The 20,465-nt window shown below is 44.8% G+C and overlaps 1 protein-coding gene across 8 annotated transcripts in view; it reads right to left on the minus strand.

Annotated features, from left to right (window-relative positions):
* Nucleotides 1–5,372: 5,372 nt before the first annotated feature.
* The window catches only part of PROM1 (prominin 1), a 122,145-nt gene continuing 107,052 nt past the window's right edge, over nt 5,373–20,465 (minus strand). For 4 of the 8 annotated variants that reach the window (XM_077301066.1, XM_077301064.1, XM_077301063.1 and 1 more), the window contains 6 exons: nt 18,935–19,027; nt 13,369–13,484; nt 10,146–10,169; nt 9,302–9,370; nt 8,206–8,246; nt 5,373–7,345 (listed from right to left, as the gene is read on the minus strand). In XM_077301066.1, the coding sequence (XP_077157181.1) occupies nt 8,228–8,246; nt 9,302–9,370; nt 10,146–10,169; nt 13,369–13,484; nt 18,935–19,027 (321 nt within the window). In that variant the 3' untranslated portion in view covers nt 5,373–7,345; nt 8,206–8,227. The remainder of the gene's footprint in view (nt 7,346–8,205; nt 8,247–9,301; nt 9,371–10,145; nt 10,170–13,368; nt 13,485–18,934; nt 19,028–20,465) is intronic. The other 4 variants (XM_077301067.1, XM_077301065.1, XM_077301070.1 and 1 more) reach the window with 2 other exon arrangements.

Consider the following 20,465-nt stretch of genomic DNA (forward strand, 5'->3'; position numbering starts at 1 on the left):
AAGAATTGTTTATTTGATAATTATTAAAGCAAGAGTTACTATATCACAACATCATAGTAACTCCCTCAACCTTTGCTCATATGTCTTGGTCTCCAAACCCCGCACTATTTTTGTTGCCCTCCTCTGGACATGCTCATTTGTCTAGAGTCAGAGTACCTTTAAGTGGTGTAAAAATGGCAAATAATAAAACTAAAATTTTAAACAATTTCAGTTACGGATTTCATCATGGAAAGATTTTCATTTAAAATTGCCAGGAAAGATTTAGCTACTTTTACAATTATTGCTGAGTCCCTCATACTTAGTATAATTTTAATCCAATGTTTCTTGTCAACACAGAAAGATTTCAGTTTCTTCAAATAATTAGCTAAAGGGTGACGCTATAGAGCAAATCCAAGAGTATGTGGTAGAAGGGGCCCATACAAACAGTCTCTCTCCTGAGGAGGGATCTTCAAAAATCTACCTTGAGTGCAGTTTGAGGGAAAGATCTTAAACTGAGCTAATAGAAATGCTCTTTTTAACAGGTGTGCCTCTAAAATTTGGAGATAAAAGGGCATTGCTTTGTATATTAAAAGAATATCCCAGAAACGGGGGGGGGGGGGACAGGGACGACGACGACATAGGCTGTTATTAGAGGAACCCAAAAACTGAGCATTCTGATCTTCTAATTTCTGTGAGACTGATTTTAGTATAAATCCTTCTTCATTTAGTATAAGTCCTGGTTGAGCATGGAAATAAATTTTTAACCACTGAAGGACTGAAGCCAAGCCCTGGCTTCTAAACTCTGTTGACCAAGATCTGCAACAAGTGTATGATTTGCCAAGCAGTTTGGGACTCCTATCAGCTTTCTGAAAAAGGAAGATTGGATGTTTTTAAATTTATTATTAAACGCTTCCATCCATACTGGAATTCCATAAAGAATCTGAGGAATTATTTTGGCGTTATAGATTGTGAGGGTTGCTGGAAAGTTTTTGTTACCTTTTGGGTGGTAAAAGTTGGCTAAAAAATATCTGTTCTTTTGCAGTTTTGTCTTTGCAAAAACTATGATCTTCGTTCTTCAAAATTTATTTTTAGCTTATTGTCTCTACAGTAATCTATAGATCAAAGATGGCAAATTAGGCCTACTCGAATTGTAGATATGACGATTCTGTCATCTGCATATAAAAGAAGTAGAGTGTGTCATTTGCCAACTAAGGGTGGATGGCCATTGACTTTATCAAAATAGAAGGGTAAATAATTTAAGAAGAGGTTAAATAATAGAGACGCAAGGATACAACCTTGTTTAACTTCTATGTATATTTGGATTTTTGGTGTTAAATTTCCTTCAGCAGAGATCTCAGTAGGTTCAGTGTTTGGCCAAAAGGGAAATGAAGAGGACTGTCCAGTGGAGAGTTGAGTCAGATGATGAAAACAACATGGAAACGTGATCCATCCATTTGGAAGCTAGATGGCTTACAGTTTTACTGGAGTTGTTTCTTAAGGCATTAGACACAGTTCTCAAAAATATCCGGTTATCAGATAAATTTAGCACTTTAATATCTCCCAATTTCTGTTGTGAAACTGGGATTTTAAAAAAATAACTAGAGACTGGTAGTCAGCTTTAACTCTGAGATAGTGGGTTCAGTCACCAAGAGATCTTGATTTATGGAAGAGCATAAAATAATGTCTTAATAACTTCTTTTCCAATAAACATTCTTTATCAAACCAAGTAGGAGGTGAGATGTTCTTGCTAGGAGGTAGAAAAGATTGCAATGTAGAATTAATGGTGTCTGCTGTGATAAGCTTACACCACAAATCTTGCATTTTGGGGGAGTTTATCTCTTGCTAAACTGAGGGACTAAAACAGGTGTTCAAGTTAATTTTTTAAAAATCAGGGGGTAATCTAGAATTATAACATCTAGTTCGGGATAGGAGTCCATCAAGTTTATCTTGACAGAGAGAATTAATGGCATGTGGTCACTTTCTATTTGACTGCCAACTACAAAATTGCTCATCCAACTGACAAAGGACAGGGAGACACAAACAAAGTCAATGACACTATTGCCTCTAACCGAGAGGTGCGTATACTCATTTGAATTTGGAAATCTTTTAGAGCCATTTAGGAGTCTTAAATTCATGTCAGAGCACATTTTGATAAAATTTGTGCTTGCCCTATTGGATTTTGGGTCTATTCCATGAGAAAGGCATCTATTATCAATTAATAATGGTTTTATATCTAATAAGTGCCTGTTGGCTCCTAGTCCGGCATTGAAATCCCCAATTAGGGCTATTTCAGACCATGGATGGTCTCCTTTGAGGGCTGAAATATAATAGGTCACCTCATCCCTCAACAGCCTCCAAAATTGGGGGAATATAAATATTAACTAGAATGAGCTGTTGAGGGGTGGAGTGCCCTCTAGTGGAGCTTTACTATGGATGAGTTCTCCGTGGCAGGCCTGTGCAGGCGCCGTCCCAATGTGGGGCTGCACATCAAGACGGAAGATGAACACCTGTCCACACTTTATTCTAAAAAGGAGGGTGAAGAGTTTTAAGAAAGAACTTATAGAGCACTTTTTGCAGGGGCCTTGGGAGAATTGGGTAAGCTGTTTCACCAATTAGAGGAGAACCCTATACAAGAGGACAGCAGATGGAAGAACCAGAGGTGTCAAAAAATAAGATATTCTGCCCATCTGACATGCAGAAATCGTTACCAGGATCTGCCTGTAGATCATGACTCTGGACCACAGGAAAAAGGGCTATTCCTCCAACTCCCTTGAAGCTTAGAAGATGTTTCACAGGCCCCTGTGGATGAAAGAACTTCATCTTCTGCCCCCCCTCCCCCAATGAGTTAGGACAAGGAGGCATGCTGGTAATTGAAGATTCCCTATTGAGAGGAGCAGAAGCCAAAGTGTGTCGACCAGACTTCTTGTCTCAGGAGGTATGCTGTCAAACATGGCACAAGAATCAAGGATGTCACAGAAAGAGTGGAAAGACTTGTAAAGCCCAAGGACAGATATCCTTTCCTGTTCATTCCTGTGGGAACAAATGATACTGCCCAATGCAGTGTGGAGCATATGGAATGAGACTACGTGGCTCTGGGGGAAAAGTGAAGGACTTGGGAGCACAGATTGTGTTTTCATCAGTTCTCCCTGTTAATGGTCAAGGCTTAGGAAGGGAAAGAAAAATAATACAGATAAATGACTGGCTATGTCACTGGTGTCATTGGGAAAGTTTGGGTTTTTTTGGACCATGGATCATGCTACTGTGATGAGGCTCTTCTACCTGGAGATGGTATGCACTTCACGAATATGGGGAAAATGTCTTTGTGAAGAGTCTTGTGGACCTGGGGAGGAGGGCTTTAAACTAAGGCTAATGGGGGAGTGAGATGTACATTCAAAACCTAGATTGATTAAGATAACTGTAGATGGGAACACTGCAGATTTAAAGGGAATGGCACATATACAGGAACTATTAACTTACAGTAAAGTTCAAAAGTGAAAAGCCTGGGGTACTCGTAGGAAGGATTACAATGTCTCTAAACTAATGCGCAATGTATGGGAAACAAGCAGGAAGAACTGGAAGTCCTAATAAAAGAATGGGACTGTGATCTAATAGGCATTACAGAAATCTGTGGGATAACTCTCACAACTGGAATAATAGGGTTGAGGGGTACAAAAGGGACAAATAAAGAAGGGAGGAGGAGTAATACTATATGTTAAGTATGTACATAGTTGTGAGGAAATACATTTGGCTGAGCATGCAAGTTCAACTGAGAGTCTCTGGGTAAAAATAAGAGGAGTTGGAAATACTAGTGGTATTACGGTGGGCGTCTGCTATAGACCACCAGGTCAGGCAGAAGACTTGGATGAAGTCTTCCCTTAAGAAGACATTACAGTTGTGGGTGTGCTTGGTAGTAGTGACTATGATTTTGAATCTTATGGTCTTGGGGAAGAGAAAAGCTGTCTGTATGTAGTCACACATACAGACTGGACTTCAGGAGAGCAAATTTTTGACACTTATTTAGTTAGTTAGTTAGTTATTAGACTTCTTACCTGTCACTCCCAACTGGCTTGTGGCGAGTTACAAATGTCTGTATGAAAACCCCAATAAAAAACCCCATAAAACCACAGACAAAAAATATATATCAGATAAAAACAACAAGATGCAACAAAACCATTGAATTCCCAATTCTGTCCCCATGGAGAGGGCAAGGAAGGGCAGATGGGGCCACGTCTGCCATTCAGATAGTGATGTCTTTGTCCTGAGGGGGTCACCGATCTTCCTTAGGGCGCCGGCCTCAACCTTAGACCTGGCGGAAGAGCTCCGTCTTACAGGCCATGCAGAATGCTGAAAGCTCCCATAGCTTCTCCAGGATCTCATTCCACCAGGTAGGAGCCAGGACCGAAAAGGCCCTGGCCCTGGTCGAATGACCAACAGATTTGTACCCGCAGAAGGCAAGGCCCTGCGGGGGGCATAGGGCAACAGGCGGTCCCTCAGGTATACGGGTCCCAGACCGTGCAGGGCCTTAAAGGTTAATGCCAAAACCTTGAACTGGATCCGGACCACAACTGGCAGCCAATGCAGCTGCCTCAGCACTGGCTGGATATGGGCACTCCAAGATGTTCCTGCGAGGACCCTAGCTGTTGCAATTTGTACCAGCTGCGGCCGCTGGAGAGCAGCAAAGTTGAGCTAGCGGCAGAGCAGCCCCCAAAGCAGCCGGGGAGGAGGACGAGGAGTCGCGGCCCGGTACTGACTGATCTACAGACCGGTACCGGCCTCCAGACCGAGGGTTGGGGACCACTGGTCTATAATACATTCAGAGTAAGCTATATGCCATGCTCTTTGACTTTAAACTGAAGTCTTGGATTAATAATTCCACTGTTTTGGGACCAGAACAGTTTGGTTTAGGAAGGACTTTTCTCTAATGTATAATGGGATAATTCTGTGATATCTGGCTGGAAATTAGAGCAGGAATAGAGAACAAAGCTGCTGCCGTCATACATACAAATCTACAATGAAAAGAACAAGAGGCTAAGGAGGCTGAGCTGGGAATCAAGTGATGATTCCCAGGATGCTTAGGGCTGATCCTGCGTTGAGCAGGGGGTTGGACTAGATGGCCTGTATGGCCCCTTCCAACTCTATGATTCTATGATCTGCAGAGTCCGTCAAAAGGCCCTGTGGGTCTTGGGGCTGCAGGGAGAAAGTGCTGAAGAGAAACTTAATGGGAAAAATTTAACTGGATCCAAGCCACTGATTTTAAATGGAGGGCAGATTTGTGACTTTGTGGGAAAAGCAGTTCACAAATATTGCTACTACACACATATAAGCTGGATTTAAGGGTAGACAAAAAACAGCCCATCCCAATGACACAACATCCTTTTGCAAATAAGTAGCCATTCTTTTTACTTTCGGTTTGATCCAAAGTTTTAATCCAAAGCATCAATTGTTCAGATTACACAGCTGCAATTCATGCTTTCATTTTATTTAAACAATTTGAGGACAAATTAAAAATAGGAACCTAGTAAGTCTATTTTCAACTTTATATATAATAATAATAATATGCTGGTAGAAATAATCAATTTATCCTCCTAGGTAAATTAACTTAAATTATTCCCAATTTGCATTAAATTAGAGAGCTGCTTTCATGTGTGGCATATTTTCCCATTGCTGAGATATGTAGGAAAAAGCACTTTCACTGGATGAAGTATGGTGCACGAGTTAATTGCCACGGGTCACAGACTGGGCCAAGGACACACAAACTCCCGGTAACCATGTAGGCCTAAGACCACCAGTAATTCCACCGAAGGGGCACCTCTACGAACTCAGGCTAAGTCAGGGGTAGTCAAACTGCGGCCCTCCAGATGTCCATGGACTACAATTCCCAGGAGCCCCCTGCCAGCGAATGCTGGCAGGGGGCTTCTGGGAATTGTAGTCCATGGACATCTGGAGGGCCGCAGTTTGACTACCCCTGAGCTAAGTATTAAAATCAGCCATCTTTGATACTCTTGCCAGAAGGTAAGAAAACGTCCCGACATTATAGGCCTGCAAACAGCACTCACCAATCAAGAGCAAAATGTCCTTGTATTTGCTCAGAGGGCTTTTGATTTTGCCACACAGCTTTTGAACACTTCTTTTGAAATGAATGGCGCAGCTTTCATGCCTAAATTCAAGACCCGCAGAGTGTCTTGGCTTTCAAATACTGATGCAGCCTTTACATTTCCTTTTCCAAAGTGCAGCTGACAAGTTGGAGGACACGACATCTTCGCTTGGGGCACAACCTGACTGAAGCAGCGGGTTTGGGATTGCACATCCGCCCCAGCTTGGACCCATGACTTTGCTCCAACATCTAAATCAGGTGAATGTGTACACACCTCTGTATGCATGGTCAACACACAGTGTTTATCCCTTAAAAACCTGGGTGCACAGGGTGCCCAGGCAAAAACCAGGCATGTGGCTACATTTAGGCATTACAAGGAATTCATGGCCGCAAGCCAAGGCAGACACATTTCGTTCCATTCACGGTTCTTAATTTGCTGGCCGTCTGCATGGGCCTTTGGACACCTACACTGTCTACCGAGCTGTCTTTGCATAGGATCCAAATGAAGATTTGCAATTCTGTTCCAACTGCATCCTTGTCTGCAACTTCTAGAGCGATTTTCTTTAAAAAATATACTTTTGGTCTTCATGAGACAGCGTAGTAAATAATTCCAAAAGAGAGAAGAATAACCTTTTGATTATCAGAGCTTTCCCCAAAACAATGTACAAGATACTGCGGGCTTCCATACTTCTTTACTGTCTAATGTGCCTGCCCAACAGCACAAAAAAACAAACAACAACAACACAAAAAACACCCTGATAACACTCAACAGGTCGCTTGTGAAGTATAACAAACGGTATTTTAAAAAATCTGCTGTAAGACAGCTGTAAAAAACACAGATACAAAAATGTCTGTACACAAAATGTATTCTTCATGTAAACACACTGATATGTGTTATCTTCAGAATTTGGACTAGGCTGCTAATCTAAAGGACACCCCACCCCCCAAAAATCCACATCCTGTATAAACCAAGCTGTTTATGCTACATGATGATGATGCAGAATAGACACTGAAGTGGAAAAACAGTTTTAGAAAACAAAGACGTCCAAGTCCTTTATCGTTCAATCTCAATAACAGAACGGAGCTGCGAATGATGGGTGTAGTGCGGTCCAGTCCCCAAGGGCTCATCCGCCATTTTACGGCAGGAGGTTCAGTAGCTTTCATTCAGCGCTCCTTTGCCCCACCGGCCGCCAAATGTGGCAGTCTCAGGACTCGGAATGTAAATGTGGAACTTGACATCGGTTAGATAGATGCTGCGTATCTCAGGAGCACCTGGAGCATGAAAGAAAGAAAGAAAGAAAGAAAGAAAGAAAGAAAGAAAGAAAGAAAGAAAGAAAGAAAGAAAGAAAGAAAGAAAAGTTGGTTCTTATACGCCATTTTTCTCTACCCGAAGGAAGCTCAAAGTGGCTTACATTCGCCTTTCCTTTCCTCTCCCCACAACAGACACCCTGTGAGGGAGGGGAGGCTGAGAGCCCCCTGATATTACTGAAGAAGAAGAAGAGTTGGTTCTTATATGCCACTTTTCTTTACCCAAAGGAGTCTCCAAGCAGCTTACAATCGCCTTCCCTTTCCTCTCCCCACAACAGACACCCTGTGAGGTGGGTGAGGCTGAGAGAGCCCTGAGATTACTGAAGAAGGATGGTTCTTATATGCCGCTTTTCTCTACCCGAAGGAGGATCAAAACGGCTTACACTCACCTTCCCTTTCCTCTCCCCACAATAGACACCCTGTGAAGTGGGTGAGGCTGAGAGAGCACTGATATCACTGCTCGGTCAGAACAGTTTTATCAGTGCCGTGGCGAGCCCAAGGTCACCCAGCTGGTTGCATGTGGGGGAGTGCAGAATCGAACCTGGCATGCCAGATTAGAAGTCCGCACTCCTAACCACTACACCAGACTGGCTTTCATGACAGCATATGTCACATTTCACGACAGTCATGCCAAGTGATTGTTCCAGTCACTGCTAGGGCTAGTTCCGATGTACAGCGTCCCACATGGATGTGGAAGAGGGGAGTGATCGGCTGCGGACCCCACCGATTTGACACGAAAGTGTAATCAGCAGGAACCTGACTTCAAATATGGCATCTCATCCTTGGGGGACCTTTTCTTTCCACAGATCAACCATGCAACTTACCCCTCAGTGTGTCTGGTCTGTCCTACCACTGTTCAACAGAGCTGCAAGAGAAAGCACAAAAACAACCGTCTTTATAGTGACAGTCGGTAACGCTGGTAGTACAGCACAGAACAGCAAGCGAAATGGCAAGGCAATGTTGGTGCAGGCAACCAAACTAAACAAAAGCACTCCCCCAAAAGCACTTCCTCTGGCTTTTCTGACAAGGTTTCAAACTGTCTTCTGGTTGGAAGACACCTGTCTCTGCCCTAGAAAATCTGCAGGCAAGGAAATGTCGTTCCACATAGTCCTCCTGTATCCCCCAATTTGCTCATGCAAATAATTATGATACTTTATGCCCTTTTAGATTAAGCAGGGGGGAAGTTCATCTCTCTCCCCATAAATATCACATGTATTCACAGTGAGGAACACAGCCAGTAAGCAAGAAATGCAAGGTGTAAGGTTAGCAATCATGCAGGACCTCCCCGCAACCAACCAAAAAGCAGGTGGGCAAATGACCTAAAACAGCTGAAGACTGCAAAAGGGTCAGGAAGTGCTTTAGACTGATTGCTTTATATCAGTTATAATATTTTTACACACGACTATTATATTGTTGCATCAAACGCCCTCTTGCCTGTTAAAAAGTCTAGCTTGAAATGTAAATCTGAAACATTAAAGGTAACGGACGGCATCCAAGGGTCTGTTTGCCCACAGGGGCTTTTCAGCTACCCCCTTCTAGTGGCAGCTCTTGCCACCACCCCAATTCCAGAGTGTGCTGGCAGGGGCTCATGGGAATTGTAGTCCATGGACATCTAGGCAATCACAGTTTGGCCACCCTTGATATAGTGAATACCAAGTCTAAGAATCTGCACTTTCCCAATACAGGACATATTTTTTTTGGGGGGGGGGAGGGAATGAGGGCTAAATGTTTTTGCAATCTGTGCCATTTCATTGTGAAGTTACGGCGGTATCTCATGCTGTGCAGGGCATTTAAAAAACAACTCTGTTGGGAGAAGGCATGCAAAAAGAACACAGTCCCCGCTTTCCACATGCAGTGAAATCTGTTGAGCGGCAGATCAAGAAAGGATTCCAAAGGCAAGTGGTTTCAAACCTGGTTTACCTGGTCATCACTGGATTGTGTATACCATATAAATTCTCTTTATGATAACCATTATTACCATTTTCCAAACTGTAATAAAATAAATATACCAAGAGAGGGCGGGATTAATGATAAGATGCAGCTTCATACGTAGCATGGTCACAAAGATGACAAGTGACAGGATGGGAAGGGTGTTTGTTCATTGGACGCAAACTTTGTCCTGCTGCTTCAGACCAACACAGCTACCCACAGAGAATCTATTTCGATAAGTTAGCAGTGGCCTTTCCAAAAACTGTTGCTCAAGGCAACTGATATCAACCCCAAAACCCGCCCCCACCCAGGAATCTAACAAAGCAATGCCAACAGATCAATATTTAGGATGGTGTAACCAGGTAGGCTGGTCCTGCATTGAGCAGGGGGTTGGACTAGATATCCTGTATGGCAGGGGTAGTCAACCTGTGGTCCTCCAGATGTTCATGGACTACAATTCCCACGAGCCCCTGCCAGCGTTTGCTGGCAGGGGCTCGTGGGAATTGTAGTCCATGAACATCTGGAGGATCACAGGTTGACTACCCCTGCTATATGGCCCTTTCCAACTCTAAGATTCTTACTGGAGCCTGTAGAATAAGTGGGAGTGTGCATGAAGCCATGGAAATTGAATTAATTCCACAGAATATTCTTAACTTCAACATGCTCTGCGTTTAACTAACCATGTAGAGCAATATGCCAAAAAGCAGAACAAAAATATCACATATTCCAACTAGCCAACCTTTCCAAATAAAAATAAAAATGAAAAGCAAGCTCCATTAAAAAAAAAAAACATCCCCCACCCTGAAAGGACAGAATAACAATCAAAATCTCTTACTTTTTCATGGGCATAGTTTCAACACTACAAAAATATAAAAACAAAAAAAAACAAAATAATGAATTAGTTATCTTCTGTGTGAATACAGAGTTATGTGTGTGAATGGCTCAGGAGTACCCTCCTGCTGTTCCAGAAAAAAGTTTAGCCTACAAGATTTAAAACAAAAAATAAAAGATAGCAGACAGACTTACAGAAAAATGGCTTACAAAAAAAAAGTTAAAACCACAGACAAGTGAAAAATAAGTAAAAACAGCTATCATAAAGTAAAATGCCAAGTCCCTGAGACAGAGGAACTGTAAGTGGAAGAAAAAAAGACCAGTTAGGGAGAACAGGATAAACTATGCAAAAGAAAAGTGAAAAGAATAAGAAAGAATATCAAGATGACTATATAATCAAGAGAAAAACCCCATTTTCAGAGAAGCAGCTGAATTTCTCTTTCTTTCTACATGCCTGAGTCAGCGCAGGCTGGGAGTCTAAATCCACTATTTTTAAAAATTATTGAGCGCACAGAGGAAAGCAAAGAGACTGGCAAAAGCAGATCTTCAAGTGTCAGTGTTGAGACCCCCCCCCCCAAACATTTGTGAAAATTATCCTTAAAAGTCCTGCCTCTCCTCCAGGGCTCTGGACCAATCATTGTGATTTAGGCAAATATAGGCGATGGTCAGCCAATCAGAGCCCATAGGACTCCCTTGCATGGGAGGGGCTGAGCCAGCCTGAGTTTCAAAAGGACAAATAAACTTGTTTTGGTTTTGGACAGGAAGGTCAGCTTAGCCAGGCTTATATTGGGTTTTTCAGTTAGGGTTTGGAGGGAAGACAGCTGATTTTAGTGGTACAAATAAGCATTCTGTTAGAGGCCACTTTTCCTCACTGGTGACAGATCCACCTGTCCAGAGAAAGGGAGATCAAGTCTCTCCCTCAGGGCTTTTTTTGAGAGCCATCCAGGCATTGTATTGAACCAGAGGTAGGCAAACTGTGGCCCTCCAGATGTCCATGGACTACAATTCCCATGAGCCCCTGCCAGCATTCGCTGGCAGGGGTTCATGGGAATTGTAGTCCATGGACATCTGGAGGGCCGCAGTTTGCCCACCCCTGTATTAAATACTTTACCAGTGTGGGTCTGCGATTCTTGCATTTTGTTATTTATCACATTTATATACTGCCCTCCCTTAACGCTCAGGTTCACATCATGCTCAGGGGTTCAGCGGCTACCACTGCCAGGCACAGCATGACTACCAGGCTGTGCAGCCCCTGCCCGACCCAGTGGAGCTCCCAGGTTGTGTCGCCAGCATGGCTCCTGGGGCTCCAGCGCAGCTCCCAAGCTCCAATGCTTTTCAGGGGGTTTCGCCCCCCCCTTCCCCCGTGTATTATTTTGAACATTTCAGATTTACTGAAAAATCTGCTTAATGACTTGTGGCCCCCATCTGCAGATTTAGGTATCCACAAATGGGGCCCCCAGAAGAGAATTAGATATATGGATTTCCTGTTAAATAAACCTTTGTTGCTCATCTCCATTTGTGTCTTGTCTCTATTTACCTGACATATAAGTGCAGAAGTCTAGCAGGTTTCCAAATGTCACCTTTAGCCAGTATGAGGCCTTGCACACTACCACTCTTTTTGACTGTGGGCAGATGGAATATAAAGAATCTATAGGAGAGGCCAGAGCGGGGGATCAGTCCATAAGGCCTTAGAGCAGGGATGGCCAAGCTGTGCCTCTCCAGAAGCCCAACAGGGGCTCATGGGAATTTTAGCCCATGGACATCTGGAGAGCTAATTTCGCCACTGCTGCCTTACAGCCTTCCCTCCATACTCCTGGCTAGTTCTTTGGGCTTGGGATACAGAATTAGAGAGTGTGGCTGACTTAATGAAGAAAGACACTTCAGAACTATAACTAGGGTTTGTTGAAGTCATGAAGAGAGCAGGGGAAGAATCAGAATCCTTGGTATTTTTTTAAAAACTACATCAGCCAGACAGGAACACTGCAAACTGAATGAAGGCCAGCCTCGAGGTTTGGGTTTCTAAGGAGTTGGATCTGGCATTCCCCAAACCCAGCTTGAGTTGCCTGCAGCCACACAGCAGCTGTGGGGAATGGCTTTCCAAAAATAGAACAGTGCCTCCCAGTTCCCCACCCATCTGGGCTTTCCTTAATTTTTCAAGAAAATCTCTCCTCACAGCTGCTGTGGGACTATGAGGAAATTGAGTCGGGCTCAAGAAAATCCAACGTAAATTGTTATGAACCTGAATGTCCAGGTCTTTGGGCCTGAGTACAGGAAGCTGGGCTGCGTGTGTGACCGAAGAGGAGACAGGGGGTGGATATTTGTGGAAAGAGGGAGATCTGGGTTCAGCCCGTTTCTTGAAAGAGACAGCTTTGGTTATGGAGGCAACTTATTTCTGACAATGGCTAGGAGGTGACTCGCAGCAGTTACTCAGTGGCCAAGGGAAGGCGTTGAACTTTCCTCCCAATCTTGTAGGAGTTCTTGTACAGGAAACAGATCCTTATTTGCTCTTGGTGACCCCCCCCCCCCTAATTTGTTTACTTCACTTATGACCAGTCTTCCTCCCCAGTTCAGACCCAAGGCAGCTTACATCATCAATACTGACATAAAATCGAAATGTTTATATGCTCGACCAGGCCTAGTCTGATCCACCCACCCGCCTTTTATTTCTCTTTCTCCTCTTTTCCACCTGCTAGTTACCCTTGCCCTCCCCCAGACCTGCCCACATTTAGGCTACCAGCGGGGCCAGGATCAATCGGCTGGGGAGCGGGCAGGGCAGTCTGTGAAATTGAGCTCTGAGGAAATACTAGTGAATCCCATACAAACCCTCCCAGTAACGCTTGCGGAAGGCTCACCCTCAATGTGAAACGGGATTGTCTGTGTTTGATTTTCCCAATTTAGTTTGTTAGCAGAACGCAGGCAGGGGCAAGCTGGGTGGGCCCGGAGAACTGGGTAAGTTTCCCCTGATCCTCCTTCTGTTCTCCCTGCTTCCCTTTCTTTGGGGCTCAGTGGGGGGAATGCAGTTCAAAAGAAGAGCCTGCAAGGAAAAGCTTTGCAGTTCCAGGGTCGGTATGGTGATCAGAACTGCACTTTCCCCATCAGACATTCTACTGACCCCAGGCTTCAGGTGCTCAAGGCTTCAACTGCGCTATCAACATGGTGTGTCTTTCTGTCCAGGACACCTGGCATCAATGAGGCACAACCATAGTCCACCTAAGGCGTTTACTTACTCATCATACACATCTTCTGTGTCCATCCTCCGGTAGTGTTTGGCGAGTTTCACGGCACAAATGATGGCAGGGATTAGAAACACGGTACAGCCTCCCAAGCCAAACCAGAACACGTTCTAGGCAGGAAGCAGCGAAATAAAGTGAGTCGGTGGCAGTGCACTCGTCAAGAAGTGGGTCTTCTTTTGTTTTTAGGAGTTTCGGGATGAACAAAATCTTCACTTGGAGTTTTAAAAGCCGCCCCCCCCCCCCCCCGCACTCTCAGGGCAGAGAACAGGCAGGCTTTCCAGACTTACTCAGTCAACCTTCATACCAATGCTAATCAGTCCAGCTAGAGCAGGGATAGTCAAACCGCAGCCCTCCAGATGTCCATGGACTACAATTCCCATGAGCCCCTGCCAGCATTCGCTGGCAGGGGCTCATGGGAATTGTAGTCCATGGACATCTGGAGGGCTGCAGTTTGACTAACCCTGAGTTAGAGCCAGTGGATGGGCCACCTGCCCCTCTGCCCCCAAGCAGGGAACGGGCTTTGGAGGAACTAAGACTAGAAAGATTTCAGGAAGAGTTCCCAGCGAGGAACTCCTCAGACAGTTGCTGCATCACAGAATGCACCTCCATTTCAGGCCTGTACTGCATGCGACCCCCAGGTGGAGAGGCAGACCTCCAGCTGCGTATGGCGGCCTGTTTGGTGACTCCCAGGCATGGGGCAAAAGCAGCAGAGGGCCCACAGTTCATGGCACAGGGGCTGAAGACCGGCTCTATACACCAAGAGAGGGATGCATCAGAACGGCCTAATCAGTTGACACATTTTTCCGGTTTGGGGAAAGGGGTGGAATGTCAACAAACGGGAGCCATCTCAGCCTTCTTGGAGTTATTTACCAAACTAAACAGAAGCGGCTCATCCGTTTTGTCTGACGGAATGTGAAAACCAGGCAACGGTGTTCAAAATGAGAAAGGCCCCATCACAGCTTCAGCCAGCTGCAAGGTATGCAGGTGTGGGGTTGCCAAATCCCTTCTGAGCAGCAGCAGGTCACCTGCTCCAACTGGTGGGAGGAGCCTGAGGAGGACAGGCCACAATGCCCAACAAACCACCCTCTGAACCATCCCTTTTCTCCAGGAGAACTGATGTCTGGAGAGGGGGTGGGGATCCCCACACCCACCTGGAAGCTGGCACCCCTGTGGATGTGTCCCAGAGAATTAATACCCTGGCCAGGCAATGTTCATTCCAAGAAGCTAACTGCTACAGCAATGCTGCACAGTAAATCTGTAGGACATTTTTGGGGACACCAAGTGTACAAGAAGTAATAATTTAGCAGGGATTTACATCATTTAACTTACCAGCCTATAAAAATGAGCCCAAGGGACATTACAAAGCGGGCATTTCCACCTTGCTGAAGATTGACTCTGTTGCTAACCTTTCTATTTTAGGCTGCTGCCAAAATTTAGCTATGGCCATCCTATTGCACTGGAATAATTCCTCACTAATAATAATTAATGTTTACCTCCCTCCTGCCCAGAATTATTTGACTCTCAACCAAAACTGGGCCAAATTTTCTAATTTTATATTTTCAATATATAAGGACCACTCTTCAGCACAATTTATTATTTTATGAGATTTTAATGCTCGAATTGGCACTAATAATAACGATATCTTTGCAAGGTTGGGTTTTGGGGAAGATGATGAGGACTTACTACCCCCCTTTGGCCTTTGAGGAACTCAAAGGACAGTGTCATTAACGAGGCAGGGATCATATTAACTGAATTCTGTATAGAGCACAATTTTCTGATATTAAATGGTCAAAGCAAGTTTCCCACATCTGCAGATTTCCTCGAGGACGGAGTGTGATTGATTACGGCTTATGCACTTTTAACTGCTTCTAAAATATTTCTTCTTTCTCCATAGAGTCACGTACTGAGAGTGACCATCTTCCACTAACTATAAACTGGGATCATACTGGGAAAGATGTTTACAGTCCCAGTGTATCTCTACCAGCAGCTCCCACTGAATCTCGTTTGAAACGGATTAGATGGTCCGCTAAGATGGAGAAAGAGATTACATCTCTTTTGGAATCTGAAAGAATGATAGAACTTCGGGGGACTTTAATTAACTCAAGCTCACCTATGACTGCTGTAGAGCTGTATTCTCAGATAGTTGACCTTTGCGGCCTTAAAGCACAACCAGTCTGTAACAAAGGCAGCAATTTCTCCTGGTTTGACCAAGAATGTCATATCTCAAAAAAAAAAAAAAATCCTGAGAGAGCTATTTAGACAGGCCCAATCGTCAGAGGATCAGACTATTATCCACAGTTACTTTGAACAACAAAAAAAAAAACAGTATAATTATCTTATCCAAGAGAAAAAACGGCTTTATTCTCATGATAATTGGGCCCGCCTATTTGATATTGTTAAATCCAAAAATTCCAAAGCATTCTGGTCAGCTGTAAGAGGACCCTTGAGTGGGAAGACTGGTAATTTAGAACTTATTATTGCCCCCCAAGTTTGGGTTGATCATTTTTCTGCTCTATTTAATGTCCCAGCAGCTCCAGAAAATCTGCTGAATGACTCCATCCCAACTAATGTCCCTAGATGGTCCCCAGTTTTGCCTGACGACGTAGAGGAACTAATTCTGAGCCTTACGATAGGCAAAACCCCAGGCCAGGATGCCCTATCAGCTGAACTTCTAAAATAGCGATCCCCAACCTGTGGGCTGCGGACCACATGTGGTCCTTCAACTAATTGGAGGTGGGCCCTGAAGGATGCCTTCTCACCCCCCACCCGGGCCTTTACTTCATCCCCCCAGCCCTTTACAACACACTTCATTGTTGTGGTGTGTCTGTATCTTATTTTGAAGGGATGTTTAAACATTACCATAGCGATCTGAGAGCATTAGGGCAGTGGTTGAGAGTAGAGGAGTAAACTACCCCCCCCCCACCGGGCCTCAGTAAAAGGCGTTGAGTGGTCCCCGGTGATAAAAAGGTTGGGGACCACTGTTCTAAAAAACAACCCTAAATGGTGGGCTCCACCCTTGGCCAACTTATTTACCTTAATTGATTTACATGGGATTGTCCCAAGTTCTTGGTTGAATGCAATCATTGTTCCCATGTTTAAAAATGGTGACCATAACGACCCTAATAATTTTAGACCTATTAGTTTATCAATTATATTTATGCAAAACATCTCGAACGGCGCCTAACTGATTGGGCTCGCTCTCAAAGCATTATAGGTCCTGAACAGATTGGTTTCTTGCAGGGTAACTCTACTATAGATCATTGTTTAACTCTCTCATGCCTGGCCGAGAAATATACGTCCCAAAATGGTAAGAGGCTATACACAGCTTTTATAGACCTTAAAAGTGCCTTTGATAAGATAGATAGGGATATGCTCTGGAATAAATTGCGATTAATGGGTATGGAACTGAGACTTGTGTTTCTCATCCAAAAATTTTATGTGTCCACCTCCTGTCAAGTCCAGTATCCTTCAAAGGGAGACTTAACCTCTAAGATCTCAACAACCATTGGAGTTAAACAAGGCTGTAATCTGCCCCCCTTGTTGTTTAATTTATTCATTAATGATTTAATGAAAACTGGAACCTATTAATGGTCATCTCCCAAAACTTGGTTCCCAGCATATTCCTTTGTTGCTGTATGCCGACGATACTACAATACTCTCATATACAAGGGTTGGCTTACAACGATACTTATCCACCTTTTACCAATATTGCCAAGATAATAAGTTAGTAATTAACTATGGTAAAACTAAAGTTTTGGTTTTCTCTAAGAGCTGGCATGCAATGACTTGGTCTATTGGAGGCACTTCAATAGAATAAGTCAAAACATTTAAGTATCTAGGTGTTACCTTCCAATATAACCAGAACTGGCGCTCCCACTGCCAACGAGCTATCAATCTGGCCAAATCCTCATCTTTTTCTCTGCGAAAGGTAACCAATTTATTCCTGCAGCAATTAAAATTTTTAATGCCAAAGTAATGTCCCAGCTCCTGTTTGGATGCCCCTTATGGGTTCCTGCCTTTAATAAATCTATTGAGGGTGTTCAATCTGCTTTCTATAGGCAAATTGCAGGGGTTCCCAACTGTGTCTCCTACCATGCCATTTGTGCAGAATTTGGCCAAATTAGGGTAGAGACAAGGGCCTGGATAGCTACTTTTAAATTTGGGGTCAGACTATTTTTTAGAATAGAAACTGGCAGCCTTTTAACGTCTGAAAAGTGACCCTCTTAAATTTTGATGGTTCCAGGCTATTGAACAAAAATTAGTCTCCATTGGCATCGATCTGAACTCCCTACTACCTCTGGAAGAAAAATCTATCTTCCGGATTATTAAACAGAGAATATTAGACCATGAGCAGCAGGAACTCATACCTACCCAGCCTCGAGTCTGCTCACCAGCATTCTTTGGCATCACTATGCAGAGAATTATTATGGCTACATATTTGCATCTTCTTGATGTCCCACCCCTAAGAAGAGCTTTTCTCCTGGTACGAATGAATGCTTTCCCCTCAAAGGTCTTAGAGGGAAGATTCCACCGTATCCCATACCACGCGAGACTCTGTCCGTGTGGTTCTGGCTGCCCTGACTCTGTCTCACACATTTTGTTAGATTGCCCCTTATATGAGCAGTGTCAGGACGACAGCTTTGTTGCTTTGCTGGGAAACAAGCCTTCTGTAAGTAAATCGATGACCTTGCAATTTCTGCTCTCTGACAATGACCCAGAGGTAACCATTTTAGTTGCCAGCGTTTTAACTAAGATGCTTTCATAATGCTGCCTACCTTGTATTTTATCTTTTATAGTTTATTGAATCATTTTAAGATCTGTTTGGTTATGTAACCCCATGGCCTATTTTATTATTTTGTTGAAATTTTAAACCCTATTTTTATATGTCTTATACATATTTTATGCCAATAAAAGGTTACTGACTGACAATTCAGCAGTTGAGCCCAGATGAGTCCAATTAGTGGCAGTTCATAGAAGGAAGGGCTTCTGTTTGGGTTTCAGGAGGACTGGACCGGCCTGGACTAGCTTATTCAGAAACACAGAGGGCAGGGAGGGGGAGGGAAGGGGGGAATCTGGCCCACCCCAAATGAAACAGCAGGGTGCAGAACTGGAAGGCTTCAGGGAACTTTAGATCAGCCCACCTGTCATGCGGTGTATCACTACTGAACACCAGATGCCAGAGGCAAAGACCAAAGGGCCGCACCACATGGAACAAAGCACCTGACTTTGCCATGGGACAGGTCCCCTCTAAATCAGATGTCTCTTTGAGTGATTAGTTCTGGCTTTCAATAGAAAGGTGACTTTCCCAGACCTGTGACTTTGAGTTGACTGAGCTAGTTCTCCAGCTAAGCCCTCCATGGTCTAGGCTGGCCCCTGGGGGTGGCCTGCCACTCCCTGCATCCAAGTGAAGCCCCTGCAGCCATGCCTTCTCCCTATCTGCTCTTGTCTCGATCTCTGACCAGGGATTTGGGCAGGGGCAGGCCAGAAGAACAGAAATCTGGCCTCTTTCCTTCCCCTCTCTTCTTCACACGTATTATAGAAGAGTGCAGAATGTTCTTACCAAAGAATCTGTTACGTAGCTGCATAAGAATATCTCCACGGCGGTATCGATCACATTGGCCAGAGGCTTGCACGTTGCCACTTCCATCGTGATCTACACGAGACCGGGAAGAGAGGCAGCTGAGACCCAAGACAAAGCTTTTCAAATTCTCAAGTCGCCTGCCTCAACGCGCTCTTTCGGTATTACCCAATCTGAAGAGTATCTGGCCAGGGAATCTTGGGGTGTTCCCCAGAACTCTTTTTTACTGCCTGTGCAAATTTAAATAACAGCCAACAAAGAAGTACTGAACGTCCAGCCTCAGGCACAACTCGTGTAGGATGGGAAGAAACAAAAACTCTGTAGGACGAGGCACTCCGTCCAGCCTCCAAACCCCTCGTAAAAATGCAATCCAGCGAGGAGACCTCTGGGGTTTTAACCCTTGTCTCCTCACTCAGCCAAGGCAAGGATGTCACAGCCACCACTCCTCAGAGCAGGGGGGCGAGGAAGGGGGGTATCACTCCCACCCTTGACTGATGCCAACTGGGGAAAGGCAGGAAGCGACTGCAGTGCAAGGCGGTGGCAAGACCTCCTAACGTATAGCCAAGCCAAGGGCCTCACCGAGGGTGACAAACCTCGCCACATCTAGGGCGCCCTGCCCAGAGTGTGCTATCCACCGGGTGGCCCCATGCCTGCCCAGCACTCGGACGCGGACCCAGCCCTCCAGAGGCCTTCTGCTAGGGCGCCTCATCTCCTGTCAGCAGTAATCACCCAGGGGAAATGGAGTCCTCTCACACGGTTAGGGAATTCCTGGAGCCAGGAGTGGGCAGGGTTTGGGGCAGGAAAGGCATAAATGGAGGAGAATGCTGTGGAGTCCCCGTCCCCCCCCCTTTAAAGGATCCACACTGTCATTATGTAACTTCACTTGCACAGTCGCCTTAATTCAGGCATCTAGAACCCACTGAGTCTGTGGGCACAGCCACAAAATGTCTGCCACAGCAGATCCTGACAATGACAAAATGGCCACCCTATTTTACGTTCAACCCCATATCGAAGATCCCAGCACTGTGGTGGTTGCTGCCGCCGCCAAGTGACATTTAAGAAATCTGCAAAGCCAGAAGCCTTGCCCCACCTGTCCCCAACTGCTTTCTAGGAAAAAACACTTGGCCATAGCCGCCATGGGCACCACCCTGGGGACTGTGGCCTTAATCCAGGGGTTTCTCGACTGCCCTGGAAGGGTTTAATTTGTTAAACATTTATCAGCTATTACCATACATGGTCATGTTGATCTGCCCCCCTCCCCATGACCAGTGATGAGCATGGAGGGGGTAGGAAGGGGAGGGGCCCCAGGTGGGCATGTACCCAGCTATGCTCCCCAACCCTATTCTGAATGATCGCACAACTTCTGGGGTTTCTCAAAGCCTGAAGAATGTTTCAGGGGTTTCTCAATGGTTAAAAAGTTGAGAGAGGCTGCCCTAATCCCATAACCCTTCATTTCCTCCTGTTCCTTCACACTGTAGTGCCTTCCAGCATTGTCATTTAAACTAGTGAACTA

Source organism: Paroedura picta, chromosome 10 (assembly GCF_049243985.1).
Source record: "Paroedura picta isolate Pp20150507F chromosome 10, Ppicta_v3.0, whole genome shotgun sequence".
NCBI lineage: Eukaryota > Metazoa > Chordata > Lepidosauria > Squamata > Gekkonidae > Paroedura > Paroedura picta.